This window comes from Amblyomma maculatum, chromosome 6 (genome assembly GCF_055883805.1).
Source record: "Amblyomma maculatum isolate TAMU_Amacu chromosome 6, ASM5588380v1, whole genome shotgun sequence".
Taxonomy (NCBI): Eukaryota; Metazoa; Arthropoda; class Arachnida; order Ixodida; family Ixodidae; genus Amblyomma; species Amblyomma maculatum.
The window spans coordinates 18,777,007-18,795,174 of NC_139349.1; the positions used below are offsets into that span (position 1 = coordinate 18,777,007).

Sequence of the window (18,168 nt, forward strand, 5' to 3'; positions counted from 1 at the left end):
CTTCGTCTGGCAACCAGACCAAAACTTGCGCTCAAGCGAGGTGTGATCGCTGCGAATTTCTCGCTCGCATCAAATCATTGAAACATTTGTGGACGCTGCTGTGCGAAGTCTGCTAGTGCACGTTTCGCGTCGGCGTTGCGCGTTTGCTTTCTGCGGACAGTCTCGAGGTAAGCGGTGCATCGGTCGCCTATTCCAATCGGCGAAATGTTACCAGCGAAGACTCCGACTTGTGCCGCCGCAAGCGTGGTGTTTACATTTTGCGTCGCTTAATCATTCATTTCTCCGCACTGTCTACGGGCTGAACATCGCAAGAAGGTTGGAGTCAATGTGGGTCCACGGCTGATGCTGCCTGCCGATATGGCTCCTAAGTCTCGGAAAATTGCCATTATGGGCTTCCGATCCGTCGGTGAGTGTTGTTTTAAGCCTAAGCCACTTTGCCTTATCGCAATCCCGAGGCCGTTCCGTCCCCTTCGCGGTTGGCACAGATGGTAGCGTTTGCCAGATTTATTTGATGTGTCACCGTCATGCGCTGTGCTCGCACCTTTGAGGGCTTTATTCTTTCGTTATCTGCCTCGGTAATTTTGCGTTTACTTAATGTGTTGCATGGTGGAAGACGCTGGTCGTAGCATTGCAGCAGTACCAGTATCTCGCGTTCCGCGCAGTGATAACGTATATCGTTTGCCGTGGCCTTTCCGCTTTGCATGCAACAGATCGCAGTTTTGACTCTAAACCACGGTTCTTCCTCATTTAAAATAATCTAGTTGAATGTTTTGTTGCAAGGCAATTTTTGTGAATGGGATGTAACCCGTGTTGGTCTTTTCGATAGGCAAAGCTGCTTAATTTGAAACGCGTGACCGCTGGGGCGAGGAACAGTATGTCGCTGAGGGCAAACAAGCTGGTCACGTAAAGCTGTGCGGGCACGGATGATACACGGCTGTGCTTTTAGTTAGCCGTCAACTGAATCGCGTGTTGTGGGAGTGGCGCGTGGAGGCTATCCGCGCGCGAACGTTGCATGATCACGTGCGTCCTTGACTCGTGCAGGAAAGTCGTCGCTGACGATTCAGTTCGTTGAGAACCAGTTTGTGGATTCTTACGACCCCACCATTGAAAACAGTAGGTGTTTCGCTATTGGCAGATTGCATGACTCCGAAACAACGGGCCTCTCACAACTATAACGGTATTTTCCAGCATTTCACAAGACTGTCAAGGTTAAAGGCCAAGAATACCACCTCAAGCTTGTAGACACAGCAGGGCAGGTATGCAGGATAATCTCAATTGCTGGATATGCAACTCACGTGATGCAACCATTGCATGAAGTGTTGCCAGCTCTGCAGTTTTAAGCAGTTATTAATAATAATGTTGACATCTGGCACACCAAGCCAATTTTGTTAAGGTGCTTAAGTGTATTGGTCTGCTTCATACATTCAATGTGTTATCATGACAATTTATGAAGTGTTATTGTGGACAGAGCATTAACTTTATTATGCTCATTTGCACCAATATGTCATATGAATTGTGCTGCACTATTGTGTATCGTTCTTTTGTAGGATGAGTACTCCATATTTCCTCAGTCCTATTCTATGGACATTCATGGATATGTATTGGTCTACTCCATCAATTCTGCAAAAAGGTGTGAGGGAAACAGATTTTGTTGTGTCCCATTCAATGTATTGTTTATCTTCTTTGTGTTGACATTCATTTTTTTTCTTTCTGCCATCTAGTTTTGAAGTTGTCAGGGCACTCTATGAGAAGCTCCTGGACATGACTGGGAAAGTGCAGTAAGTGCATTTCTTTTTGGAACTTGTGTTATGGCTTTAACTTCAGCACATTTTTCAGCTTCATACTTCAGCAGGCCTGTGGGACTTGAGAGCATTCTCAAGCATTGTATGCTGTACAATTTATGCTGCATAGCTTGTCTACTGGGTTGTGATGTACAGTAGACTGTAATTAGAGTGAAATTGCTTCTCAGCCTTCTGTGGCTGTGCAGTAGAAGCTGTGAGATGGAGGGGACTGCATCTGGGCCTGTATGGTTGGCTGCGTAACAATAGAGAGCTTGTTCAAGCTGTTGTATTGTGCTTGACACTTCTGTGGTATGGCTACAAAAAATTGTTTCCAAGTCCACATGCTTCATTTTAGTTGAGTGCATTTCCTCTAAAGGAATGAAGCTAAACTGTTGTGCTGGAGTTTTCTCTTCTGCAATGATTACAGAGGTTAAAATGCGTTTGACCCTGCCACGGTGGTTCAATGGTTAGGGCGCTCCACTACTGAGCTGATGGGCCTGCGTTTGGTCGCGGCCACAGCGGCCGCGTTTTGATAGCCTTAAAACGGAAGGCGCCTATATAGTCGTCATTCTGCGTTAAAGAAACCTATGTGGTCCAATTATTCAAAGTCCTCCACAGTGCTGCTTTGGGTCATGATACCTCATAAGCAAACACTTAGTGAAGGTTATAGGCATCGAATGTGGACTAATGCATTTTTTGGACTGAGCTAATTCTGATTGTAGTGCACTGAAAGGATTTGTGCACAGAGCTACCATCTGTAGTGATCATGTGGCGGCTCATTTCTTTCAGTGTTCCCATTGTCCTTGTTGGAAACAAGGTAGACCTCAGGGTTGAAAGGTAAGACAAGAGATGGACCCACCTTCTCTTTCTCTCATCATTTTTCTATTTGTTTGTCTGCAACTTCTAGAGGTGAAGGGAATGTGGAAAGTGGACGCTCTTGAAACTGGTTAATTACATTGCCCGAGACTCTTACACAACATGCACGCACATTGATAAACCTGGTTGTTGGTGGTTATCTGCAGTTCTGACGTTCAGTTCTGACGGCTTTATAGGCTCCAAAGGATAACATATTTATTTTACCCTCGGGGCCCGAGGGCATTACAGAGGGGGGTTGGATACATAAGAGTACATGGGCAATTAGAAAATGCAAGTATATGGAAATAGCTGCATATAAAGAAGACAGAATGTTCAAAATGCAGCGGGGATTCAGTACAACTCATTTTTAGAGAGTAAAAGGCAAATATTCACATAGGTACAAGCATAAAAACATTCAAAGGCAAAACAATAGCTTTTCGAAATGCACTATAATCGGATATACAAAAAATATTATGGGGAAGGTGATTCCAGCTGAGACAAGTTCTGGGTATGAATGAATCATGAAAACATTTTTTGTGACAACCCCAACTTTATGACGATCAATGCGTGTCGATATGTAAGATGGTCTTGTTAGTAATGTATTTCACTTGATGCTTTCTAGCCTAAGTTTATGTTTATGCACCTTATGGTAATCTGAGCAGTAAGTAGATTAGGTTAATAGGTCCAAGATTAGGTGAGGTTGCAAGAATTTTTGGTGCAGCAACATTGTATACTGGAAGATGTTTCAGTGCCTTTGGAAATGATTCCGAAAACTCCAGCTGAAACCCTTGACTCGCTGCTGCACTGAATTTCTCAGTAAATGACCTTGAAGGAAAAGTGGCAGTTTTTGTAGCCACCGTGGGCGGATGTAGGTATGGCAGGAACTGCACCGTTGTATCAACAGGATAGTGTCGTTGGCCCCATTCTGTCTTGTGATGTCATGAGACTGCATGACATTGAATTAGCAGGAGTTGCCAACTTTGGTAGTTTTTTTAGGACTGAAAGGCAATGTGGGAGTATTCGAGTTGCACATCCTATCCCTACGCTACGCAGGCACTTTTATGGGGCTTGGTTAAAGGGGACTCATATTGATGTCTGGTGCTATTGCACATAATGTGGTAGCTTACGGCTGTATCCTGTATTTTGATGAGTATGTGTGAGAATATTAAGAGGCACAAATTAAATGACTCATGGTTAAGCGAGTAGCAAAGTGCTTGTATGCACAAGAGGATTTACAGTGGATCCACAAAGGGGGGCCATTAAAACGGTAACCACATGAAGCGACAGCCCCTAGCGATCCATCGTGCAACGCCGCCGCCAACACCTGTCATTGTCGCTGGTGCATACCGCACAGAGTGACAGGGTTCAGCGACAGAGAGGCACATTTTCAGTATTGCTCTGTTACCGCCGCCTTGTCATTCGGTCAAGGGGAGTGCAATCACGCTATATCCCATTTCTAACACTAAACAGCATGAAGTACGATAAAACAGTGATGAAATTTCTTGTAACGTATCGCATTTTAAAGGGTCACAACGCTGTGGTGCGCTACTACACTGCGATGTCGACTTGCATTACAAGCAGTGACTTTCTCCTGCTCCTTTTGAAAATTAATATCTAGCCACACTAGCCTTTTATTTTTCTTTTACTACCCTTCCCAGCTTTTACTAAATTGTCTCAATGCACTCATATATACACAGATCAAACGAAGTGAGCACGTGCAAGAACTAGGTTTTTCGTTCAAACCGGACTAGGAAATCAAACTTCATACACAAAAACAAAAACAAAAATGCCATAACGGAAGTTGAGTGCCCCAATGCCTTCCACGATTGGCTGCCTCGCGAGGTGCTTCCGGGCGACACTCGAAATTTTCCAAAAACCCAGAAACTGAGTGACAGCGACAAGCGGCAATGCTTTGGTGGCCCTCAGCATGTTTCCGCGAATTGTCGCCTCATGCAGTTAGCGCTTAAAGGGGTCTCATCACACCCTGTCGAGGGCTCTTGCACATAATGTGGTAGCTTAGGACTGTATCCTGGTGAGTATGTGTGAGAATATTTAGAGGCTTAAATGAAATGGCTCATGGTTAAGCGAGTAGCAAAGTGCTTGTATGTGCAAGAGGATTCACACTAAGTCCACAAAAAAGAGGGGGGGAGGGGGGGGGGGACGGCAGGCGGCATTAAAGATCTCTCATCACACAAATGGCAACTGAAGCGGATTTGGAATTCAGCTGAATTAAAGGAGTCAAATCTGTGAAGGCTGATGGTAAATCCTGCCATGTCGCTTTGCGCTGGAATTTAGATTATGCCGTAATCGCTGAATAAAAACTGTTTCGGCATTCACGCTTCTCTGCAGCTCACAATTCAGAGTAGGTACACAAATAGTGACAACTGCAGAGGTGACGCATTTCCAAAGTATAAACGCATAACTTCATTACATCAGCCAACCTTTTTTCATTTATTTGACCGTACCATTCATCCTTTATAACATTCTTTTTATGCCCCGAGGTAGTAAACATCGCAAAAAGAAAAGAAAAAGGAAAACCAATGCCAACGAAGGTAAATTCCGCGTGGTGTTCTTTGGCAGCATCGGACGACTCACGAGGAATTAGTCAAAGGAGCTGACATTTGAAATGCCACCGATAGTGGTATCACTGTCAAGTCTCTCCGCATTGCTTCGCAGCTGTGAGAGGAAGCCCGAAGGTCGTCGTGACTTGAATAGTTGATGTGATGAACTTTAAACGGCAGCGCAAACCCACTGCGTGTGCTTAATATGCGAGTTTCATATATTCTGATGTGTGCATCTTGTAAAATCTTTGAAAAAGTGTTTTAAGTGCTGACTGCATGAGGCGACAATTTGTGGCAACACTCTGTGCGGTGGGCCAAGGCCGCCAGAGCTGCCGCTCGTCGCACTGCTCAGGTTCTAGGCTTGTCAAAAATTTCAGCCATCACACGGAAGCAGGTCACGAGGCAGCCAATCGCAGAAGGCTTTGGGAGACCCAACTTCGGTTCTGGCTGTTTTTGTGAGCGAAAGATTGTCTTCCAGCTGCAGTTTCAGTTATATAAACATGTAGACATTAGCTTTGTTTGTGTTGTGCATATGAGCGCATCGGGATAGTGAAAGCGTGGTAGTATAATAAAGGGCAAAAAAGGCTGTTGTTACTACGTATTGTCAATTATTATTGAAAGCAGCGGGAGAAAGTCTCTTCTTGCAAGTCTCTGCATTGTAGAGAGTGTAATTTTGCATCACTGCGCTTGTCCCTTAGAAGCTTGACACATTACCAGAGGAATTTTCATTGGTGCTTTTATCATTCTTCATGCTGTTTAGTCCTAGAAACATTAGCAGGGCTGAGTATGGAATATGCCAGTTTCCGGCATTCCCACTGTGGATGAAGTGCTAAAATGTACTTAATTATAAGAAACTTCACGCTTAACCCGCACTATTTTTGCTTTGCTATGCTATGACGTGTTTGCATGTAGCTCTGCGACGTCTACCCCACCTGCATTGCCTTGAAAAATGTGAAGAGCAAAATGAACTTAATTGTGATGTTTCTGGTGATAGTTATGTAATCTAACAGAAAAAAAAATTGCCTGGCCATCTAGGAAGAAACATTGCATAGTCCTCTCTAGAGTAAAGCATGAAAATCGGGAGAAAAAAAATGTAGTAATTGATAACAGCTTGGGAATGCCCATTCTGGGTTCACAGTACACATAGTGGTACTGTGCTGAACGTTTGTGCTTCCATCTATGTGCTTGCATTACAGAGGATGAGGTGCATCTGGTGCCGTTGCTTGCTAATCAGCAGCTGCGCATCAATTAGCATCCATAATTATTTTCTACTCAGTGTCATGCTTCTGCTAGTATAAGCACACAAGAGTTTTGCACAGTTGGGTCAGCCAAAATTGACATTAGCAGTACTGGAAATGTGTTGGAAAATATTGCGTTGCTTTGTTGGCAGGGTCGTCAGTTATGAGGAGGGGAGGCAAGCTGCTGAGTACATGAAAGCAGCTTTCATGGAGGCGTCTGCGAAGCAGAATCAGGTGAGCAATGCCATTTGCCGCTTTCATTGCTGACAAAAATAATACAATGAAAATGCAGTCTTGTTCAGTTTTGTGATGATTTCGAATGCAGGATCACTTTTCTGATACAGTGAAACCTCGTTATAATGAACAGTTAAAAAGTCTGAAAATAGTTTGCTCTATCCATAATTCGTAATATAAAATGTCATAGAAAATACATGCAAGAGCAGCAAAATTCAATCAGAAAAGGCACAGCAACTCAGAGAGTGCCTACTTGGGTCACATTCATGTATTTACGCGCAAAGAACTGCATTATCGCGGCCTGCTTTTTTGTGTTAATCGCGTTACGTATCACGCCCTGTTCCACAATATGCAAATGCTCAACAAGGGCGAACCCACTGCTCTCAATAGCACTGCAGTGGTGGCGCAGTAAATCCAATGCAGCAAGCGCTTCTTGTGAAGTCGGAATGTTCTCATCGTCGGCAGGGTCAGCTTGCGCTTCGTCTGCGGGATGTTCAGAGACTTTCACAGCGATTTTGGCGTCCATCAGTGCAGCCGTGGTCGCCGCTTACAAAGTCTTCTACAGTCATTGTTGCGGGCATGTCACCAACAAAATGCGAAAAATCATTCCAGGCTCATCGAGCTCGTGGAGCTCTGCTTTTGCATTGTTGGGATCGTCCCCATCGTCACTTGATGCACGAGCCTCTGCTGGAACAAAACCTGCGTGCCGAAGGCAGTTGGCAATCGTCGCGCGACAGGCCCTAGCGATCCGTCGCGCGACGCTGCTGCCAACGCCTGTCGTCGTCGCTGGTGCATACCGCATGCAGCTACAGGGCTCAGCGACAAAGAGGCGTGTTTTCAGCGTTGCTGTTACCGCCGCCTCGTCATTCGGTCAAGGGGATGTGCAGTCACGCTAGATCCCGTTTCTAGCACTAAACAGAATGAAGTAACGATAAAACACTGATGAAATTTATGTGTCGTAGCGCAGAGGTGTGCTACTATACAAGCAGTGATTTTCTTCTACGCGAAAGACAGCAAAACCCAAAAAGGCAAAACTAACAATTGATCGCGCCACTGCCGCCTCTGCTGAAGCCACGCTGTCAGCCATTGTGAGATAAGAACAATTTCTCATGGCCTCAGAGATCACCTCTGCGCGCACTAACAGGCGTGCGGGGGTGACCTCGAAGGCCATGGATTTCTTTGGCTGTCAACTCCCAATGCCATCGTGCCATCTGTGGCGCTGTCAGCGCCTGCCAGGTAGTCCTGAACGTTTGCTGCGCCGCACAACACACATGTTGTGCAACGAAGCCTGCCTCCTGCTATTAAAGTTAGGTAGTGTTTGGCGTCGCGAAGTTCGTAATCACGTTCGCTATGGGAAGTTAAAAATACATGTTTGACAAAAATATTTCAGAAGAGTTCGATATATTCAATAATTTGTTATATGCATGTTCGTTATATCGAGGTTTGACTGTATGTCAGTTTTCAAACTAACATTTTCACTCCTTTGTTTATAAAACTGGAAGAGAAAACAAGAACATTAATGAGAAAGGACTACGCAGCGTAGTCCTTGTGTGCGTATGTGTGCCTCTTGTGCTTTGTGTTGGTGTTACCTGCTCTGCTGCCTTCTTCTAAGTGATGTGAAGTGCTGGTAATTAGGAAGGCAAAGAAAAGAAGTGCAACTTTATTGCACACATATTATCATGGACTGCTCACACCATAGGCGAGACTGTTATTGAAACAGGCTAGTGAGTGAATTGGTGTTTGTGAAGCTCTCGACACCTTGGCTCTTTCAAAAGTGTGCAGCCATTTTCATGAAAGCACTGGATTACCTCAACTTGTGTTCTCAGCAGTCTTTCATTTATGACATGCATTGAAACACTTGCTATTGCTCTGGGTCTGCTTAGCAGCATTCGAGTTGTGCTTCTTTTTGGTTTCACTCATTTTATTATTTCCAACGAGGACCGCTGCTGGTGGCCTTTTTGGAAACTCCGTGGATGGCACATGTAACCATTTTTTGCCTAAAAAGAAAATTTTTTTCCTGCGCTCAAAGATGGCATAGAATGTTTGGCCAACCACTTGTGCTTGCTTGACTTTCGGCCTATTGTCAAAATCTCTGCCTGTAGCAGGTGTGCTCGCCTCCTAAATGTCAGTCTCAAGCAAATTTTTTTCTTGACCGTCTTTCTCATTTCTTCTTCTTTTAGTTTATCTGAGCATCGCTCGACTTGAATCTTAACTTTTGAATAATAGTAACTGGTGAAGTCACATTGTAATGCTGACACACTGTCTTTTTCTTTTTTTAGTTTATCTGAGCATCGCACGACTTGAATCTTAACTTTTGAATAATAGTAACTGGTGAAGTCACATTGTAATGCTGACACACTGTCTTTTTCTTTTTTTAGTTTATCTGAGCATCGCACGACTTGAATCTTAACTTTTGAATAATAGTAACTGGTGAGGTCACATTGTAGTGCAGAAACACTGTCTTTAAATAATTAATAAAGGCCTTTGGGTAAGGTCAAACCTTGTTACAGTGAAACCTCGTTACTTCGACCCGCTGCAGTTCAGAAATTGAGATAATTCGAGCTAGGAACATGGTCTCGGCTGCAGAGCAAAGCACTTGATGACACTGCGAAATATTGCTACTATTGCTTAGTTTTCGTCCTAATTTGTCTTAGATCTACTATTTCAGGTTTGCCATTCCTTAAATAAAATTACTGTGGTGGAAACGGCTTCTATCACTTTTCTTTAGGGGCATTCGATAATTTTAACATTTTTCCCGGCTCTTTAAAGGCCAAATTGATGAGATTTGACTGCAGTTATGAGGTGAAAGATCGTAAAATAGCTAGATGTATCGTTAAAATTTATAGAAAATTTTGCAGAAATTCTTGAAGTGCAACCTAGTCTCTGAAGGAGCAACTACTAGGGGGGAGATCCTTTCTTTTTAGTGGCATTTTTGCACCATTTTGCAGATGCCTGTGGCTATTCTGGAAGCCGTAAAAACCCTTAGCCAAACGTCTTCTAGGGGTTCTTCTCAGCAAAGCATTGCTAACATATGGTGAAAGCATCTCACAGAAGCGATGTCATGCGAGAGAAATCAAACGAAAGCTATGGCCACTTTCACTACCTTCGTGACAGCTGACGAGTCCGCCGTTAAAGCAAGCACAGCTTGGAGCTCAGCGATTTGATATATAAATTAAGAATTGCATGTTCGGGTTGATCTAGCCTATAATTCCTGTGTTCTGTATACAGGGTGTCCGAGCTAACTTTAGCCAAGGGTTAAAAAATTAAAACATTTGAGGTAGGCCAAATAAACCACTTGTACACACACCTGTCAGCCATCTGGTGCACCACAGGTATTTTTTTTTTGCAATTAATGGATTAGTAATTAAGATAACTTTACTAATTTACTAAATAGTGCCTTTAGGCAATAAGTGCGATTTGCAAAGTTGGAGAGCACATTCTGAAACCCCACGTCCTATAAAGAAAGCGTCACATGTATCTTTTTTTTTAAGCTCTAAAGAAAGCCCGCCAAATACAAAAAGATCGTGACTGGGGCATTTGCAAGCCACGATTGTGCTCTCAATCTGGATTTGAGTGAACAAAATCAGCTGTGGGCATGACTCGACAGCCCAGTTATATCGGTAGGCTGATACGGTTTGGTTTGGTTTGTGGGGTTTAACGTCCCAAAGCAACTCAGGCTATGAGAGACGCCGTAGTGAAGGACTCCTGAAATTTCGACCACAAGAACCCCAGGTGGTCGAAATTTCGCCTCTTATAGCTTGAGTCGCTTTGGGACGTTAACCCCCACAGTTGCAGCGAGCGCGATAAGCTCGCAGCAACTTGCACAGTCACATGCGCAGACTGCCTGAAGCACACGAAGAAACCATTGCAAGGCATATCAGCCTGCCATTGCAACGACCCCGGCGGTGGAGCCACGCTGAGTTTGTTTACTAAAGCCACTGTTGTGCGTGTCACAATTGTGGCGTGCGAACGCACCAGCCACATATTTTTTTGCACTGCTCTGGCTTTCTTTAGCGCTTAGAAAAAAGATAACATGCGAGGCTTTCTTTATCAGAAATAAATTAAATGTGGGTTTCAGAAAATGCTCTCGAACTTTGCAAATCACATTTTTCTCTAAATGCAAGTCACTACAAAAAAGTGCCTGTGGTGCGCTAGATGGCTGGCAGCTGTATACAAGCGGTTATTTTCAAATGTGTTATTTTTCATATATAACTCAAATGTGTTATTTTTTAACCCTTGGCTAAAGTTCAAGTTGGTCAGAGAAATAACTCAAGTTACTGACATTCTAGTGGAAATTAAGAAGAAATGGACATGGGCAGGACATTAGTGCGAAGAGAGGATAACCGATGGTCGCTGAGGGTAACAAACTGGATTCCAAGGGAAGGAAAGCGTATCAGGGGGCGGCAGAAAGTTAGGTGGGCGGATGAGATTAAGAAGTTCGCAGGGGTCAAGTGGATGCAACTAGCACTGAACCGGGTTAAGTGGAGACATATGGGAGAGGCCTTCGAGAGGGCTTCGATTTGCTGATGACATTGCCTTGCTAAGCAACTCGGGGGATGAACTGCAAATAATGATTGATGACCTAGACAGGAAAAGTAGAAAGGTAGGCTTGAAAATCAATATGCAGAAGACTAAGGTAATGTTCAACAGCCTCGGGAAGGAACAGCAGTTTACATTAGGTAGCGAAATACTGGAAGTAGTAGGCGAATATGTCTACTTAGGACAGGCAGTAACCGCAGATCCGGACCACGAAAAGGAAATAACAAGAAGAATACGATTGGGATGGAGCGCATTTGGTAAGCACTCGCAGATTATGACTAGCAGCTTACCGGTATTGCTCAAGAGGAAAGTTTACAACAGTTGCATCTTGCCTGTACTCACCTATGGGGCTGAAACGTGGAGGCTAACCAAGAGAGTTCTACTTAAGTTGAGGACAACCCAGAGGGCTATGGAACGAAAAATGGTAGGGGTAACATTAAGAGATAGAAAGCGTGCAGAGTGGGTCAGAGAAATAACTCAAGTTACCGACATTCTAGTAGAAATTAAGAAGAAATGGACATGGGCAGGACATGTAGTGCGAAGAGAGGATAACCGATGGTCGCTGAGGGTAACAAACTGGATTCCAAGGGAAGGAAAGCGTAGCAGGGGGCGGCAGAAAGTTAGGTGGGCGGATGAGGTTAAGAAGTTCGCAGGGGTCAAGTGGATGCAGCTAGCACAGAACCGGGTTAAGTGGAGAAATATGGGAGAGGCCTTCGCCCTGTAGTGGGTATAATCAGGCTGATGATGATGATGATGATGGAAGTTAGCTTGGACAGCCTGTATAGATGACATTGCAACTTTAGACACGTTACAAGTACTATTGCTTTTTTTCCTTTCTCAGAGTGTGTTCGAGATCTTCAGCACCATGATACAGCAGATCGACAGGGCTGACGGCAATGTACCCGAAAAGCAATCCTGCTGCGTGTCCTAATGGTCTCGTTCGCCACCACGTTGTCCTCTTCTGCTGATTCTGCTCAGAGACTGCATTGAAACTTTTGGGGCCTCCGGTAGAAATAAACAAGAAGCCCCCATTTTTGCTTTTAAAGCTGCTGCTAGATAGGACTGTATAGTGCTGATGACCAGGAAGGAATTTGGAGGCCGTTCATCGCACATGCCAGCTTTTGCTGCCACTTTTTTTTTTCCTTTTGCCATCATCGTGACCGCTGATAAATAGTGAAGTTTCCACCTGCGCTAATGTTGCATAATTCAAGGTGCAGTGCTTGGGGCTTTTTTTTTTTTTTTTTTTTTCAAGGCAGGCGTTACTTTTTGCCAGCCTCGTTTCAAGCTTGGTGAGCTCTTCAGCCGTAAATGCCTGTACTATGCTGTTTATATATTTTCTCGCTAAGGGCATAACATGAAAACATGCACAACTGTGTTGATCGTCGTTTTTTTTTTTTTTTTTTTTGCATTATTAAGCTGTAGATTGTACTATAATGATGAGCAGTACTATCCGATTTGTGCCTTGCATTATTTTTTTGTGTGGTTACTCGTTTATGCAGTGTGTCTTTAGTTCCGGTGTATTGAGATAACAGAAACTGCCTTTTCAGGTTATTGTTTGAGAATGCCTCTCTGGCTATGTTTGAAATGCTCCTACATGTGTTCCAGTACCATTCATTGCTTTTGGGGCAGAAGAAAAGGGGAGGGGGGGTGGGATGTAAAAATTGTACTTACCTCATTCTTCTTCTTCCCAAGATTTGTACACAACACAGCGTCGGTGAGCTTTTATTACCATTGCTAGAGTGGATGTAGCCGGTTAGCGACTATGAAGGCATTGTGTAAATGACATGGAAGTGACAGTGTACTGCCGAATCTGCAGATCGCAATAAAACTGTGATACAGAGTCATCAACTTGTGCATTGCGACAATTGGTTTGTCACAAGATGTTTTTTTTTTCCCCAGCTAATTTCTGCGTAAATCTTGAAACCCGAAGTACATAGCTGGAGTTGGACGTGCAGAGTGTTCCAAATTTTCAGGCAGCCTGCTGAGTAAACAGCTTTATCGGTTTTATTTCTTAATACATGCACTGTGCATTGCTAATTTTCTCAAAGGGACATTGATGATAAGGAGAAGAGTACCTGTACAACAATTATATTTTAAAGATAAATGCAGATGCAGTAAAATCTCGACCCTCGGCAATTAAGATAATTCTAACAAAGTGCAGTACTGGTGGACAGCCATTTGAGTCTATGGCATCTGACACTCTTTAATTCGGACGTCGGCAGGCTCACTGGTTAATTTGGACGGGGTGTCTATGCTCTTTGGGGCAGGCATGACTATCGGAAGCTCCACATTGCCGATATATAGTCTGTCGTTTAATGCTAGAACCCTAGCTAGTGAAGCTAGCTTAGCAGTGCTGTTAGAGGAACTAGAGGGCATGAAATGGGATGTCATAGGGCTTAGTGAGGTTAGGAGGCCGAATGAGGCATATACTGTACTGAAAGATGGGCATGTACTGTGTTATCGAGGCTTACCAGAGAGGCGACAACTAGGAGTAGGTTTCCTTGTCAATAAGTATATAGCGGGTAATATAGATGAATTCTATAGTATTAATGAGAGGGTTGCAGGCATCGTAATTCGGCTTAATAAGCGGTATAATCTGAAGGTTGTACAGGCCTATGCACCTACATGTAGTTATGATGACCAGGCAGTTGAAAGCTTCTACGAAGATGTAGAATCGGCAATGCGAAAAGTAAAGACGCAGTATACTGTACTAATGGGCGATTTCAATGCCAAGGTAGGGAAAAAACAGGCAGGAGACAAGGTAGTCGGTGACTATGGCATTGGTTCTAGGAATAGCAGGGGGGAGTTACTAGTTGAGTTTGCAGAGCGCAATAACTTACGAATCATGAATACCTTCTTCAGCAAACGGAAGAACCGGAAATGGACATGGAAAAGTCCTAACGGAGAGACTAAAAATGAAATCGACTTCATAATGTGTTCAACCCCCGCCATTATGCAAGATGTAGAGGTAATCGGGAAAGTGCGATGCAGTGACCACAGGATGGTGAGGTCCCGAATTAGCCTAAATCTGAAGAAGGAACGCAACAGATTAGTAAGAAAGAAACCCATCAACGAATTAGCGGTGAGGGGGAGGGCAGAAGAGTTCAGGATCTCGCTACAGAATAGGTTTTCAGCTCTAACTGAGGATGGCGACATTACCCTAGAGGCAAGGAACAATAATTTCAGAGATATCATTACTGAGTGCGCGGTAGAAGTAGGCGGTAGGATACTTAGAGAGGATACCGGTAAGCTGTCTAAGGAGACGAAAGATTTGATTAAGAAACGCCAGAGTATGAAAGCTTCCAATCCAACAGACCAGATCGAATTGGCCGAGATATCAAAGCTAATCAATAAGCGCAAGGTGGCCGATATAGACCCCTTTCATAAATGTTAAGTCGGCTTCACCTCTATGCTGCCTTCCCCACTAATGGCGGAACAGCAATGTATTAAAACATTATATTAAGGCCATAATTCATATGATTTATGCATCAGAACATACACGCATAATTGCCCTATTACCACTACATGCATCTGTGTAGAAGCAACATGCGATTTCAGGTCTATATTGCCGTTTTTCTGGCGGCCAGTGACGCCATGTTTGGGGAAAGAAGCAGCGTGAGAAAGCCTACTTAACGATTTTTGCAAGGGGTCCATTAGGAAGTATAACATGGAGAAAATTGAGCATGCTGTAAAGAACGGGGGAAGCCTTAAAGCGGTAAAGAAGAAATTGGGCATAAGCAAAAACCAGATGTATGCGATAAGGGACAAGGCGGGCAGCGTCATCACTAATATGGAAAAGATAGTCAAAGTAGCCGAGGAGTTCTATACAGATCTCTACAGTAGCCAAAGTAGTCGGGACCGTAATGAGATTGGCGGTAGGGAAAAAGTCGGACGTTCCACCAGTGACGAAGGACGAGGTCAAGAAAGCACTAGAAACTATGAAAAGGGGGAAATCGGCTGGAGAGGATCAGATAACTACAGATTTGCTGAAGGACGGGGGGGATATCGTGCTAGAAAACCTGGCCACCCTGTATACGCAGTGCCTGGTGTCATCAACGGTACCGGAACCATGGAAGAATGCAAACATTATCCTCATTCACAAGAAAGGGGACTCTAAGGACCTTAAAAATTACAGACCAATCAGCTTACTGTCTGTTACGTATAAGGTATTTACTAAGGTAATCGCTAATAGAATCAGGACAACCTTAGACTGCAATCAAGCAAGGGATCAAGCAGGATTTCGGAAATGGTACTCTATTATCGATCATATCCATACCAACAATCAGGTGATAGAAAAATGCTCGGAATATAACCAGCCCTTATACATAGCATTCATTGATTACGAAAAAGCATTTGACTCAGTTGAAACCTCGGCGGTGATGCAGGCATTGCGAAATCAGGGGGTAGACGAGCCATACGTGAAAGTGCTGGAAGATATATATAGCGGCTGCACAGCAACCATAGTTCTGCATAAAGAAAGTAACAAAATTCCCATAAAGAGAGGTGTTAGGCAAGGAGACACAATCTCCCCATTACTATTCACAGCTTGTTTAGAGGAAGTATTCAGAGACTTGGAATGGGAGCAGTTAGGGATAAGGGTAGATGGAGAATACCTCAGTAATCTGCGATTTGCTGATGACATTGCCTTGCTAAGCAACTCGGGGGATGAACTGCAAATAATGATTGATGACCTAGACAGGAAAAGTAGGAAGGTAGGCTTGAAAATCAATATGCAGAAGACTAAGGTAATGTTCAACAGCCTCGGGAAGGAACAGCAGTTTACATTAGGTAGCGAAATACTGGAAGTAGTAGGCGAATATGTCTACTTAGGACAGGTAGTAACCACAGACCCGGACCACGAAAAGGAAATATCAAGAAGAATACGATTGGGATGGAGCGCATTTGGCAAGCACTCGCAGATTATGACTAGCAGCTTACCGGTATTGCTCAAGAGGAAAGTATACAACAGTTGCATCTTGCCTGTACTCACCTATGGGGCTGAAACATGGAGGCTAACCAAGAGAGTTCTACTCAAGTTGAGGACAACCCAGAGGGCTATGGAACGAAAAATGGTAGGGGTAACATTAAGAGATAGAAAGCGTGCAGAGTGGGTCAGAGAAATAACTCAAGTTACCGACATTCTAGTAGAAATTAAGAAGAAGAAATGGACATGGGCAGGACATTTAGTGGGAAGAGAGGATAACCGATGGTCGCTGAGGGTAACAAACTGGATTCCAAGGGAAGGAAAGCGTAGCAGGGGGCGGCAGAAAGTTAGGTGGGCGGATGAGATTAAGAAGTTCGCAGGGGTCAAGTGGATGCAGCTAGCACAGAACCGGGTTAAGTGGAGAAATATGGGAGAGGCCTTCGCCCTGCAGTGGGTATAATCAGGCTGATGATGATGATGATGATGATGATGATGATATATAGCGCAGTGACATCATTTCAGTTTTGCTGCTTTAAATTCACGCCTCCCTGCCGCTGCTGTCGGGCATGCCACTGCCATTTGCAGAGTTTCCAAGACTGCTCTCCGCGTTGCAAGTCTTTTTCCTTAATTCTGGGATGGCGTCATCCCGGTCTAATGCCGACATGTGTTCCTCTTCTGTCCACATACGTGCACATTCCATGCACTGAAGCATCCTCAAAATTCAATGGGGCCCTTTGGGAAATGCGGCACGCTTATGTTGCAGTGTGTAAAGGGCCGCAGCAGAATTTTAGAGCAATTCATCAACATTCCCGGCAGTGGGAAAAAGGCAGAATACCTGGTGAGGCTGCAAAATTCTTTATCACCTCTGTATTGACGGCCATACTGCACGCATATGAAAACTAGTTTCCAATTTTTAGGGCCATTAGATCATCTGTCTCTTGAAGGCCAAATTTATGAAATTTTACTGTGTTGTAGCTTATGGACATTTTATGCAAGCAAACTGATGACATCAGGTTTTTTTGTGCGAACATTACAAAACCACGTTACACTACTGTTCACTTGCGACCATGGAGTTTTCTTTGGTATTAATGTCTGGAAATTCGACCCACTGGTGAAAGTTTTATTTTCAAACTCGGTTCTCTTCAGCAAGTATCTTTCGTTACCAAGTAAACATCAATCTAACGACAAAGCACTAAAGAAAACCTGGATAAAGGTAAAAGAAAAGGATAAAGGTGAGTTTATATATTTTACTGCTTGTGCTAGATGCATGGCTAGATGCTGCATGTCGTCTTAAAATCCACCAGCTTATAAAAAAAGTTACAAGAGTTCCACGCTGCTGAACCAAATATTAAGCGAAAGCATTAGGTGCGGGTGAGGGTGACTGAGCGTTCTCTTTTTCTCCTTCCTCAGCCCGCATATAAAGCTCCGCTTTAACCAAGTTATATGAATGTGCCTTAGTAGCCTATAGGGGTAACGTGAATGCCAGGGTCCTAGCAGGCTGATTGTGACATAACCGTCCTATTTGAAACGAGACTCAAGTTGGCAGCTCTTGGCAACTGAGCCGTGGCTTCAACTACGCCACGCCGACCGCTTGAGTTGGTAGCCCAGCTCTCGCCTTGTGTCACGTGGGGTGTGACGTCACGCAGGTAAGACTTGCGTGGTTACCGCTACGCTACGCTCGAGGCTTGAAACCTAGAGTAGTATTGCTTTTGCAATAAAAGTGCATGTGTAATCATTGCTGGAACCACAAAATAGCGCTGGAAACAACACAAAAAAATCACAGTGGCTTAGCTGTAGTTAGGCCTAGGAGATTGCGAAAGCAAGAGAGGCGAAGTGTTTCCAATGGAAGACTACACCACCTGCTACAGTGCCTCGATGCGCGCGCCCTCGAAGGGTGGAGACAACTCCGCCATATTTTGGCCCACCCTTCTCATAGCGTTTCAGGAGCGTTCCTGCCATCTACAATCCCAAACTTGAACGCGCGCTAAGGAACGCCACGCGACAGCCGCCGCAAAAGCGGGACACACTTGCGTAGG

The 18,168-nt window shown here is 44.2% G+C and overlaps 1 protein-coding gene across 2 annotated transcripts; it reads left to right on the forward strand.

The window, feature by feature from the left end:
* The first annotated feature begins 6 nt into the window (after positions 1-6).
* On the forward strand, positions 7-13,052 carry Rheb (Ras homolog enriched in brain). Of its 2 annotated transcripts, none has more exons than XM_084606160.1 (9): positions 7-167; positions 313-406; positions 1,042-1,113; positions 1,189-1,256; positions 1,548-1,630; positions 1,722-1,778; positions 2,571-2,618; positions 6,588-6,669; positions 12,050-13,052. In XM_084606160.1, the coding sequence occupies exons 2-9, from the start codon at positions 343-345 to the stop codon at positions 12,137-12,139; spliced, it is 564 nt and encodes a 187-aa protein (XP_084462286.1). In that variant the 5' UTR covers positions 7-167; positions 313-342; the 3' UTR covers positions 12,140-13,052. The 2 variants fall into 2 exon arrangements, with proteins under 2 accessions (XP_084462286.1, XP_084462285.1); XM_084606159.1 differs by having other exon boundaries at positions 7-166; positions 297-406.
* Positions 13,053-18,168: the final 5,116 nt, after the last annotated feature.

Coding starts and splice junctions, on each gene's coding strand:
- Rheb (XM_084606160.1), top strand. CDS start 343: ATGCTGCCTGCCGATATGGCTCCTAAGTCTCGGAAAATTGCCATTATG. Junction 1,114..1,188: donor CGACCCCACCATTGAAAACA/GTAGGTGTTTCG, acceptor GGTATTTTCCAG/CATTTCACAAGACTGTCAAG. Junction 2,619..6,587: donor GTAGACCTCAGGGTTGAAAG/GTAAGACAAGAG, acceptor CTTTGTTGGCAG/GGTCGTCAGTTATGAGGAGG.